General features: G+C 55.7%; 1 protein-coding gene across 2 annotated transcripts in view; it reads left to right on the forward strand.

Moving 5' to 3' along the window:
* Gnb1l (G protein subunit beta 1 like) overlaps nucleotides 1-12857 on the forward strand; it is a 67860-nt gene that overhangs the window by 45732 nt on the left and 9271 nt on the right. For both annotated transcript variants that reach the window (XM_010620711.3, XM_010620712.3), the window contains exons 5-6: nucleotides 2381-2479; nucleotides 6566-6781. In XM_010620711.3, the coding sequence (XP_010619013.1) occupies nucleotides 2381-2479; nucleotides 6566-6781 (315 nt within the window). The remainder of the gene's footprint in view (nucleotides 1-2380; nucleotides 2480-6565; nucleotides 6782-12857) is intronic.

Consider the following 12857-nt stretch of genomic DNA (forward strand, 5'->3'; position numbering starts at 1 on the left):
GTCCCCAGGTCTCCCAGTACGGGCGGCATTGGTATTTTTCAGGAACAGTCAGTTTGGAGACTTTGCACATCCTGGGAAAATGATTGTTTTCCATACTCCCAACTGGAATATGCCTGGGCTGAGCCCTGGAAAAGCATTGCCCGCCTATGCCCAGACAGTGCTTGGGGAGCACACTCCTGCCCTGCTTGGCCGTCTGGGTGGCCACACTTGTCCAAACTCAACATTTTCCTTCTGGAAACAGAAGTTGCAGTTGGGTGCCAGGTGGAAAGCGCCTAGTGTCTGTAGGCTTTGAGCACAGCAAGACCAGGAACTCCTGCTCTAACAGCACAAAGCCTGGATGCGGGTCTCTGGGCCAGGTGGCCGATGCCTGCCCCTTTATCCCCAGGTCCTGGCCTCTCTGCTTTCCTGCATGAAGGATGGTGACTCGAGAAGCTGCTTTTCTCACACCCGCTCCCGTACTTCCCAGCTTAGACCCCAGGGCTGCCCTGGTTTTTACCCTCACCCCTCCTCTAGCCAGAAAGCACATTTTCTGTATGAACCCCTGGCCCCTTGCCCTCAGGCCCCTCTGCACTGCCACCCGAGGGGTCTTCTCGAGCCCACAGATTGGGGCAGCTCTAGGTCATAAGCTGTGTGTCCTGTGACTTCTGCCTTCCCCCAGATGCCCCAGGAACGTGTGGGCTGAGGGCTCCTTCCGCCTGCTGCATTTGGGTCGTAACTCGACCCTGACCCGGTGCCTACTCCCTGCAGGCTAAGGTATGTTTCCGTAGCTCTTCACACAGTGACAATGGCTGATTCCACAAGGAGGAACTTGGTAATAGAGTCTATTTTATTCCTGCAGAAGGTAGAGAGGGCCTCAGAGCTCCACGTCTGGCTTCTCCTGGATCACTTGTTGTGCTGGCCTCACTTTAGCTCTCCTGGGTCTTGGCAGAATATTCTCACCAGGTTCCCACCTGGCTCAGCCTGAGATGTATACACGCGTGTGTTCGTGTGCATGCGTGCCTGAATACGTGTGCACACCCTGTGTTCATGTGGGTGTCGTGTGTGTGCAAGACTCGGCCCCTGTGGCAGGTGGAGCAGAGCTAGGAGCTGCCCTGTGGTGCACAGCAAGCGCAGAAGCCCAGCTGTCCGCAGCTGAACCAGAGAGCACCGCATCCTGGCCATCTGTCAGGGGTGGGCTATCAACAGGACTCTAGCTGGAGGAGCAGGCTGTGTATTCATCCGTCTGCCCTGCCGGGAGGCTGCCTGGGCACAGCCCTCCAGCAAGCATGTGGGACCTTTAGAACTCAGAACCAGGGCGCAGGCCCATTGTCCTGTGTAGTGCGGGTAGTACAGCTCTCACCTGCCCAGGCAGTGGCCCTTCGGACATTGTCTGCTAGCCTGGCCGGAGGGGCCAGACCAGCTAGGGGGTTCTATCCAGTGACAGCCCAACCTCTCCGGACTACAGGCTTCTCGCGTGTAAACCAGGGGTGCCCTGTGTTGGCTTAGCCTTGCTGTCCAGTCTGACTGCACATTGGTGTCCCTGACACATTACTGGTAGACAGGTGAGTTCTGGGCCAACATCCTTTACCCAAGTTCAGAGTCATGGCAGACGGCTGGCAGTGTACCCACTCAGCAGCACAGACTCCAGACGAGAGCGTTTAGCTGGCCCTGTGTCATACGGGAGCACCCTGCTCCTCCAAGCTTACAGGAAGGGGTGCCCTGTGCCTACTGGTAGTTGAGGAAACCCGGGCACTGAGGGACAGCTAGGGCCCAGTTCCCGTCTCTGGTGCTCTAGTGACTGAGTCTGCCCCTCACAGCATTGACCATCCCCTAAGGATGGTGCTGGGCAGAGTCTGCCCTGGCTACTCAGTAGATGGGCAGCCTGCGAGGCCTGACTATGGGCCGCAAGGCACCCAGGCATCTGGGATATGCAGGACAGCAGTCAGAGCCCGGAACGCCAACATCCAATCTTGCTCGTTTCTTAGACTGATGGCGGGTCTTTGGTGCTCCTGTGCATTTGATACTCCCAAGATTGCATAGAGTGGGTCCTACATGGAGAAAGGAGGCAAGCAGAGGAAGGACCAGGCTAGTTTAGGGCTGGCTGAGCCGGGCCTGTTCCACCCTGATGGCAAAATCGAGAGAGGCCATGGGCAGCCACCAGCCTGTGACGGGCTGGTCACTTAGGAATGATGTGAACATCTGTTGCACAATGGCCCTGCAGCACCCAAGCCCACGAGCCTGTAAAGCCTAATTAGGAGACTCAGCTCGCTCGCAGTCCCACAGGGAGGGGAGCAGACAGAAACTTGCTGCAACCTTGGCTAATCGCCTTAAAAGTCTCTTGTTTGTATAGCACAAACTTGACTTGGCGTCGGCCCAAATCGACTTGTTTTCTTACTGTCAGGTTCAGATTCTGGAGATGCCATCCAAGACGTCAGTGTGCACCCTGAAGCCGGAGGCAGATGCCAAGCCAGGCATGCCCATGTGCCTGAGGCTGTGGCAGGTAAGATGAGCGTGTGCCAGCCCCGCCCTGCACCCACGCCTGCCAGCTGTGAGTCAGGCCCCATTCAGAGTTTGATTTGTCGTCAAATCGATGGGGCGATACTCCCTTCAGAGAACACATGCAGGCCACTTTCTGCAGCTCCAGTATCCTCTGCTTCCTCTGGCAGCTGCTGCTGTGGCTTTGAAAGGGCTCCTGGAGACCCCTGCTCCCATCGCTCATCCTCCGGGATGCCTCCCACTGGTGGCCGTGAGCAGGGAACTCGGGTCAGCAGCTGCCTGGCCTACTCCCTGGGGGAACATGTGCCCTTTTTCTGTCTGCCTGGATCTCAGACTGCCAAGGCCACAGGGAAAATGCTGACTAACCCCGGCAAGCCCACGCCACCCTTGCCATGCTTGGGATTAATTTTTGTTACCTCTTTACCTCTTAGAGGTAGGAGTAGGCTTAACACAATGACTTTCCCCGCAGCCATTTCCTACTTTTTCTATTATACTTTCCTGTTAGAGAAAGTCAGGAGCACTTCTGAGCTGGCAGCCAAAGCTGGGCCCAAGTGGGAGTCACAGCTTGGAGGTGGGAGGGATACTCCCAGCCCTTCGCAAGGTGAGGCCTGCTCCTCCTACCACACCCCCGACACAGCTGGCTCAGCTGTTAGGTGTCTTCTCCTGGGTCATTCATAGCTGGGGCACCACAGTGAACAGTTTAGGGTGTTAGTTTCCAAAGAGTTCCAGAAGCCTCAGCCTTAAGCCTCTTCACTGGTGCAGAAATCACGGGGACTAAGTCATCAACTAGTGCCCTCTCAGGAGCAGTGGGTGATCCCTGAGCCATCTTCCTGCTTCTGTTCGGTGCTGAGAACTGCACTGTGCTGGGCTGCAGTCAGGAGGAGGCCTCTTTAAACTCTTTTTAAGAATTAGATGAAATCAGGAGCTATCTGCTTGTCCCACGAGAACCCCCCAGGACAGGGACTCCCAGAGATCCAACTAGGTACTATTCTTCCGTCTGGCCATGCGAGAAGAAAGACTGATGGCCTTCCTTCCAGTTGGCTCCTCCCTGTAGTTTCTTGACTGAGAAGGTTCCAGTTGAAATTTGAGATCTCCAATAAGCTGATCCTGGGGCACTGCCTCTGCCACCCAGCTTCTTAGAAGCCCCGGGGGGTTTGAGTGTGTTGTGGGGAGGGCTTTGGAGAGACCTAAAATGGCAAAGCCCCCGGAGCCCGATTTGTAGTCATGCCTCAGGGACTGCAGCAGAGCCTAGGTCACTGTGAGGGCTCCCAGGTGTGTCCCTGGGAAGAGGTCTTTCCACACCACCTCCCAGCCAGCCCCTGCAGGAGTGCCCCAGGCAGTAACCATAGTGCTCTCGGGTCCTGGGGCAGGATCTCCCTGCTGCCCCCACTCCTGTCCTCCTCCCTGGGAAATGTGGGATGTTACATAATCGTGTAAAAATTCCAGCAGAAAAACGTGTAGAAAGGGATGTACCAACTTGTTAAGGTAATTAATATAGTTGACAGAGGACAAATCACAGTTGGTAATACGGATCCAAAATGAAGCCTCAAGAAAAGCCTACAGTGACTTCAAGTGTTTCTTTTTTCTCCCCAGCCCTGTAGGTCAGGTTGTAAAGTTAATCTGAGTGTGGCAAAGTGACCAGACTTGGTGTTTCTTCTGCAGCACTGAAGTCTATTCTTATTCTCAACTCAAAAAACCAATCTGTGTTATTAGGATAATTACTGCATAAAAGGCCAGGATGTAAATCAGGCCTGAGGCAGCATAGTTGGCACCGGCTTTCAAAGCAGCCCCCAATCCTGAGGGCACTCTAGCTGGCCCCACCTGAGTTGGAGTGCATAGAATTCGCTGCTCCTCATGGGAACCCAGCTGCATACCAGGGGACAGGAGGAGTTGCAGAGTGAGTCTTTGTTTCCAGGTCTCAGTTGAGGGAGAATGGAGGAGCCAGAGAAAAGCACGTCAGGGTGACTTGAGACCTTCATGCCTGCAGAGGTCAGAGCACTATCTGACCTATGGAATCTGTCACTGGGAGGTGTAGGGACTGCAGGTACAGCAGAGAGCAAGATGGCTGAGCCCGTGGGACAAGCACCTCCAAGCAGCCTGGAGCCTTCAGCTATGCCACGGAACCATGACGGATGAGCAGTCACACATGGCTCCCGGATTAGCTGTGGTGCTCAGAACCTGTCAGAGGCCACAACTTAATGCAGAAACTGACTGGCACCAATGTCATTGATGAGAGGAGTTCCTGGAGCCTTCAGCTCAGAAAACACAGAAAGAAAGAGTCCCTGGGCCGGGGATTTAGCTCAGTGGTTCCGCTTCTGCCTCGCAAGTGCAAGGGCCGGAGTTCGATCCCTGGTACCAAAAAGAAGAAAGAAAAGAGTCCCATGGGGAGGGGAAGAGGATGGCTCAACCAGGGCTGCTGTGATTGGGACTGGGTGCTGCAGGAGCACAGTGCCCCAAGGGAGTGACTCTCAGTAGCCCCAGGTGAATTCTTTGGAGTTGGCCTTGGGGCCGGGTGCAGCAGGTGGCCACGCCTTGTCTGGCAGGGGCTAGCATCTGGTCCTGGTTAGGCTGCGGGGTGTCTCGGGCTTCTCCCACCTGGTGTTGACCCTTCCTTGGATCCTGACAGGGCTTCTTGCCCAGAGTGACCATCTGGAGAGGTGTGCCTGCCCACCACGTGCTGCCAGGTGGACAGCCTGCCTGTTTCATGTGCCGCATGTGGGAGAGGAGTAGCATAGCCTGTACGAGCCATCTCTGAGCCAGTGAAAATCATCAGCAGGGGGCGCTTCCCTGTCATGGCAGCGCAGGAACAGCACGGCTGCATAGCCAGGCCCTCTGCGGGGTGGAGGCCATTAGCGTGGGGTGCTGGGCACACTTGAAAACCGAGGCGAGACCTGCATCTCAGGCTCACAGTCGGCACAGCTTGGGCCCCAGCATCGGGAAGGCATCTCCAGGTGATGCTCGAGAGGAGTCACCCAAGGGGTGCACAGCAGCCTGTGCCTCTCTCTGGGAGCCTTGCTCCCGAGTTTTGTGTTCGTCAACTTGAAGCGCTGTCAGGACGTAGTCAGCTTACAAGCTGTTTCTGGGTTCACGGTGGCCTCCTCTGTACCAGCTCTGGCCTTCATAGGTTTGCTGTGCCCGTATGCAAGCCCAGTGACTGTGTCCTTCCCACCGTCCGACAGGCGTCCTCCAACCCAGACGTGGTCCTCCCAGCTCTCACACACAACCCCCAGCCTCACTCCCTGTGCCAGTTGAGGATATCGTCCACTGGTTAGCTACGTGCCCTGGGCCTCTGACTACACCATTCTTCTTTGCTCGGCCCTGTGAGGTTTCTCTCGGGTCTCTGCTTAGTGCCAGGACTGATGGCTGCGTCCCCCAGGGTGACTTGGAATCCTGCAGCGCTCCTCTTCTGTAGTTGTTGCCGAGGCTAAATAAACGAGGCATCTGCCCAGGGTGCGGAGCCCTCTGACCCTCACCCTCATTCATCATGATAGGAAGGGCCGCTAGAGTTCCAGGAACACCGGGCTCCCGGGGCTGGGGGCTTCCGCAGCCACACTGACAAAGCACACAAAGTTCATTTTTCACAGAGATGGAGCTTGTGATTTTCCTGGCTGGGGATTCTAAACAGGTGACCAGCCCCGGCAAGGAGTGGCCTCGAGTCTGGGGCCGTAGGAGAGGAAGCAAGAAAAATGGGTCCCTGACAGCTCTTAAAGGCCTTGGTGGGTGCCCAGTGCCTCCCCTTTCAAGCATAAGCCAGTGCCGGCAGGTGTCAGGTCTTGGGGCTGGTGAAAAGCGGCCACGCGAGGCCAGGGGCCTCTGTGGGCTGCTCTGGGCTCTGTGCCCTCCAGCCCCTCAGGGGTACAGCAGTGGGAGTGGTCCTGACAGACCCATGCCAATGGTGTCAGGCACCAGGGGAGGCTGCTTAGGAAGGTATGGGGTGCAGAGCCTCAGGACTGCTGGCTCCGTGGAAAGCACGGGAAATTGCTCCTTGACTGTGCTGCCCCACCGTTGCCTTTCTCCAGAGCTCTGTCTCCCCCGAACTCACTGGAGGCCAATCCCTTCTGGGTGCTGACCACTGTGCTCTTCCCCACAGGCGCAGTCCAGTCCCCACCTCCTCCTTCTGGCTGGCTATGAGGACGGATCGGTGGCCCTGTGGGACGTCTGTGGGAGGAAGGTGTGCAGCCGTGTCTCCTGCCACGAGGAGCCCGTCATGGGCCTTGACTTTGACTCTCAGAAGGCTCGGGGCGTCTCCGGCTCCGCGGGGAAGGCGCTGGCTGTCTGGAGCCTGGATGGGCAGCAGGCCCTGCAGGTCAGTGCGCTAGGCCCCGGGCCTCATTTATCCTGCTCTGCACTAACAGTCTGATAGGCTGAAACAATATTTAGGCATGAAGAGGAGCTGCTGCAGATCCCTGGCTAATTAATCACTTGGAGGTGGTGCAGGCGGGCCTGTCCGAGGCTGTCACAGGAGGGAGGGGCGTGGGTGGGGCCAGCCCTTCACATGGTTTGGGTTTCCCCCAGACCTCAGCTTAACAGCCGTCACGTCTTGTCCATCCAGAGAAAGGCACGTAGAGTCCAGGCAGACCCAAACCCCTTTGTGAAAACTCAGAGGAATTTGGCCAGCAAGGAGCTGATTAATCAAAAACAAAAACAAAACAAAGCAAAAACCTATCAAAAGCTTCTGGGAGCCAGGGCCCCCAGTGGTGGTCTGCAACGTGGCTCTAGGAGGCTGCTGCTCAGTGGCAGCAGGAAAGCCCATGGGGCGGGGGCTCGAAGCCTTGGGGCTGAGTATGGGTTGCTGGAGATCTCCCCGAATGTCCTGTGGGCTGTCCTAGCTGGTGTGGCTCGAGAATGGCTGATGTCTGTGCCCGCATAGGGCGGTCCGGCCTGCATGGTTCGCTCCATGGTGTGGGAGAGCAGAGCCCTGTATGAGGGGAGGGCGTGGGAGTGTGGGAGCCCAGGCGAGTGCGGCGGTGTGTTCACACGTCCTGGGCATCACCTTGTACTTGGAGGACAAAGCCTGTGCAGCGTGGTGAACTCAGAGTAAACCTGTCCCATCTGTCCGTCTCTTCATACATCTGACTCTCTGCAGTGTCTTGGAGAGGCCATCGGCGGCCCTGGCACCAGGGGCAGAGCTTCTGATGCAGTTACCTGGAAGGAGGGGTGTCCAAGGCCTCCAAACGGTGGGCTGGGGTGGTGAGTGGGTGTGAAGCCGTACTACTGATGGTCATTTGATTTATTTATTTTTTCGGTACTGGGAATCGAACTGGGGTCCTTGTGCTTGTTAGTCAGGCAGCAGAACCACTGAGCCAAACCTCAGGCCCCTGATGGTCATTTTAGAGTTGGAGGTTCAGAATTGGGTGCTGGTCTGCGTGTTCAGAGTTCCCACCAGGTGCGTGGGAGCCTCTCCTTGCTCCCCTCCCTGGGCCCAGTGCTTGTCCCACTGTGAGTTATGCTCACTGGCCCGACTGTACAAAGAGCTGAAGCCCAGGCAGCTTCTCTGAGAGTTCTGTGGCTCCCACCCAAGCTCTCTGCACCCCAGACCCCATGAAGGAGCCGTCCTGCCCCTGTCTGCTCAGCCTCTTCTGGAGTGTTTGGGAAACAGCTGCTGGAACTTAAAACTTAAATTTATGGGGCATGTTCCAGCCCAGAGATGAACTTTTACTCTACTAATGAATTGAAAAGTTAAAGCAGAAGGGGGAAGCAGGAATTAATGAATTGAAAAGTCAAAGCAGAAGGGGGAGGCAGGGATTCTAGCCTGGAAGTAGTTGGGGTGATGGTGGGTGCTGGGTAGGTCCTGGCGCAGCCAAGCACATCAAAGGAAGAGGCGAGGTCCCCTCACCCCCAACTGAGCACTGCGCTGCTTGGGGAGGGGGTGTCCTGGGCAGTGGAGAACAGTCCCAAGGGAGGGTGAAGACCTCCTCTTCCCCTCTCCTCCCCTTATCTCTCCCCTCTCTCTCCACTCCCGTGGTTTGGTACTAGAAATGTAACCCAGGGCCTTTGGACTGAGCTACACCTCCAGCCTTTTTTATTTTGAGAGAGGGTCTCACTAAGTCACTCAGATACCCAGGCTGAGTTCAAACTTAGGATCTTCTTGCCTCAGCCTCCCAGAGTGCGAGAATTACAGTTGTGTGCCACCAACCTGGCAAAGGCATTGAAATCACACCCAGAGCTGGCCCACAGGTCGTGGAGGTTTCAGGTTCGGCAAACCCCAGGCCTGTGGGAGGAAGCATCCAGGGTGCTTTGCTGTCCGATGGCCCTTGACACCAGGGAGCAGTGAGGCGGCCTTGAGCCCTGGGTGTCCACAGCACCCTCACCCGTGCCAGGACACTGCGGTGTGGCTGCCTGCCTTGTAGGCTCAGAGGTGCCTTGTCTGCTCCTCTTGCTCAGACTTCCGTTGAGCCCCAGTCAGTCTCTCCCAGGCAGGCACTAGGAGCAGAGATGTGGATGAGGTTCCTGCAGCAGAGCGTGGGTAATCAGAACCAGATGGCGGCTGTGCCGCGCATTCCTGGCACCTGAGGTCATGTGCGGTAAGAGCCACTGGTGGCCAGAGATCCTTCCTGGAGGGTCCCAGCTCTGGCCAAGGCTCAGCAGGGGGCCATGGCCGTGACCAGGAGGCTACCTGCTCAGGACAGTGCCTGGGGGCTTTGGGGACACTTGACGACCCAGAGCTGCACGCCTGCCTTCGGAGGTGGCTTTCCCGCTAGCTGCCAGGTTTGGACCTCAGCTGTAGTCAGATCCAGGTGGTACACAGGCCCTGTTCCTTCCTCCTCCACTCGGGGCCGTGCCCACAGCCTTGAAGCAGGGACTGATTTACAGCTAGTAGTATGTTTAGGTCTTTAGGTAATAATGAGGCTCCTCCACCCCATGAGCCCTGGCTGGGAGCAAACCTCCCGCGCTCTCGCCTCATTGCGTGCAGTCGTCGCAGCTGCAGCAGAGCTGTGGCCTGTACCTTCTGTCCCCTTGGCTTCACCAGGGACTTCCCTCTAAATAGAAGCCGCAGAGCTGCCAGGGCAGGAACTACCGGGCCGAGCCCTCTGCACACCTAGAGTCACCGTGTCGTGTCCACTGTTGCAGGAGACAGGGATCGCCTCGGGACTGAGGCCAGGTCCAGCCTGCTGGCCATGTCACAGGGCTCTGGCTAGTCTCCCTGCATCGTCCCAGGGCCTGGTCCTCAGGAACACTGTCCCCAGGACAGACGCCAATGTCCAGGTCCCCGTGCGGGCTCCCAGTGTCTCCCTTCTCACCTGCCAGGAACCCCATCCTCCTGCTGCGCTGTCTCTGTCTTGAGGCCCTCACCCATTTCCAGGAGTGGCCGTAGTGGGTATGGAGTCACTCCGGTTACCACTGGCTGGTGGGTTAGCACAGCCAAGCCCCTGGGCAGGAGTGGGATATCTTGACCCTTGCGGGTACAGATACTTCATGGAGGTATGGAAAATCGGTATAGGCTGCTCGCTCCCTAGTACCCACCTCCTGCCTGTGAAGACTGCTGGGCAGGGCTCCGTTGAATTTTTCCCCTAACCCTTGGCTCTGTGTGGTTAGCTCCAGAGGGCAGCTTTGAAAGCAGCTTTCTCTGGGAAGCATCGTAATTCGGAAATTCTTATGAAGAGGGAATAGCAAGGACACAGGCTGGCCCTGGGTGGGTCCACTGCTTGGCTTCAGAGGTCCCTCTGCCACTGACCCAGGCCAGCATTCACAGGGGAGAAATGGATGACGTGATGTTGAGCACCCTGCTGACCTCGATCCTAGCCCCTGGTTCCCTGGGCCAGCGGTGTCATAGTCTCCGGGAGTCACGGAGGGGCCCCTGCATCGCACAAATGCACACGCGCATGCACTAAAGTAGCATGGGGACACTCCCGGAGCCAGCCCGTACGTGTTGGGCAGGGAGGTGTCACGCAAGGGAGAGGTGCGGCCCAGGACCTAGGCACTTCGTAGGCTGCGGGCCTTGTGGCCGCACAGTGGACAGCTGTGTATTCTATAGCAGGTCCAGCAGCTCCTGGGCAAGTACAGGCAGGAAGCACAAGAGCCCAGAGCCGGGACTCTGCCCCATGAACACAACAGGACGGCAGAGTGGGCTGGGGCAGAGGAGCAGGTCATGAAAGACGGTAGGGCAGGTGGGCGGGGGGTGTCGGCAGGTCCACGGGTCGGACCTGGGGACTTGAGAGGCAGCGAGGCGGGCAGCTTAGGCTGGCGGGGCCTTGGCTGTGAGCCGTGGAGTAGGTGTTGAGGCGGTGGGGACAAGGGGGCTGGAGAGGATATAGCTGAGCTGAGGACCATGCTGGTTGGAGCCAGAACCTGACCCGGGACATCCGGGGCTGGGCTGGGCTGGGCTGGGCTGACAAGGAGGCTGAGTTTGCTGCAGGTTGCAGGCAGGTTCTCATCCGGTCCATTCCACTCCTCAGAGGATAGAGGAAAAGTCTGGATCGTGGGTGAGTGCTGAAGTTTACCAAATGCTTTTACTGCATCTCAGTCTCGTGACTTTTCTCCATGCTATTAATTTAGTGGGTTGCATTGTTCAGTATTTTTTCTTTAATATCAAAACAACCAAATAAAGCCAGCACAACGGCACATGCCTGTGGTCCCAGCTATTTGAGAGGCTGAGACAGGAGGATCACCTTAGCCTCAAAATTCAAGACTAGCCAGGGCACTGTAACACCATCCTATCTAAAAAAAATAAAAGTCCAGCTGGGTGAGGTGGTGCACACTTGTAATCCCAGCGGCTGAGGCAGGGTGACTGCAGGCTTGAGCCCTACTTGGGCAACTTAGTGACACGCTATCTGAAAATAAAAATAAAGGGGTTAGGGCTAGCTCAGTGTGAAGATCTTCCGTTCAGTCCACAGTATCGCAAAACACAAAACAGAGCATGTTGTCTTCTTACTCTGCTGGCTCAGTGAGAGAAGTTTGGGGCTATAGACTGATCAGCACAAGCCCCTTTCTGTGCTTGGCTTTGCTTTCGGTATGGAGGTGTCAGGAGACCAGAATTGAGAGGTCAGCATCCCCAGAAGGGGATGCTGTATATGTCTGGGCAGGGAGAATTCTATTTATTGTTTGTTTTGTTTTGCAGTGCTAGGAATCAAACCCAGGGCCTCATGCATACTAGGACAGTGCTCTACCACTGGACCACATGCTCCCGCCGAATCTGCATCTTTTTTTGTTAAAGATAGGGTTATGCTCTGTATTCCAGGCTGGCCTCCGACCCTCCTGCCTCAGCCTCCTGAGTGCTGAGATTACTGGCATGCGCCACCACGTCCATCTGCTTCATGAGTGGCCATGGGTTAGTCTTTGCTTATACTGCTGTGGGCAGGAATTTTCTTTGTAGAGAAGGTTCCGTTTTCTTGGCAAAATTATTTTGGTTTCTTGATTTTAGTGGAAGTTGCATTTTTCTAGGAATTTATAAGCCAAAATACTTTCAGGATATTCTTTCAAAGATCACTTTATAGCTGTTTGTGATGAGTGCGTGAATATCTATCAATTCATAGTTACTGATCTGTGCACCTTCCAGCTGGGTCCTGCACCTCGAGAAGTCTTTGTCTTCATTACGCCTCACCTCTAAAGGGACTCTGTTTTTGTTTGTTCTCTGGCTGCCGAGCTGATTAAAGTGTTTCTATGTTTCCACATGTTTGGGGGACACCCCCACCGTTATCTTTCAATTTTTAAATTCTTCACTCAATTACATTGTGGTCAGAGAGCAAGGTCTGAATGATGTCAGTTCTTTGAAATGCAGGGGGCCGTCCATTTAGCATAAGTATCCCACATGTGCTCGAAAAGAAAGTGTCGGGTGCTGTTGGACAGAGCTGCACAAATGGTCCCTGGGTCAGGCCCATCCGCCTGGTGTGCGGCGGCCAGAGCCCTGAAGGTGCAGGTGAATGTTGTGGCAGGCCCATAAGGTACTGTTCTTTTTTTGCTTTTTGTATTTGGAAGCCACCTTAGCAGTATGCAACTCTAAAATGGCATCTTCCTGGCGAGTCGGGCTTTTTTTAGTCACCCTTATTATCTCTGGAAAGGACTTTTGCCCCAGAGCCAACTATGAATATGGCTCAGGCCATGTTTTATTTACTCACTACTCCCTTTTACAGGGTTTAGCTTTTCAGTGCTCTTCCTTTCCCCACCCCACCCCTTCAGGTGTACGTGGGTCTTACGGAGCTGGGTCTCCCACTCATGATTGCTTGTACCGTGAACGTTGCTGGGGCACCCTTACCTCTCAGGCCATCCTTCAGCTGTCTCTCAGCAAGGCCTCTTGTTGGCAAGTGTGTGTCCGTTGTACCGTGATCAGAAGGTAGTGTGGGGCACCGGGGATTTAGCTCAGTGGTTCTCCCACTTGCCTCGCAAGCCTGAGGACCTGAGTTTGATCCCTGGTATCAAAAAAAAAAAAAAAAAAAAAAAAAAAA

Source organism: Fukomys damarensis, unplaced genomic scaffold (genome assembly GCF_012274545.1).
Source record: "Fukomys damarensis isolate Sample0158 unplaced genomic scaffold, DMR_v1.0_HiC HiC_scaffold_34, whole genome shotgun sequence".
Classification (NCBI taxonomy): Eukaryota; Metazoa; Chordata; class Mammalia; order Rodentia; family Bathyergidae; genus Fukomys; species Fukomys damarensis.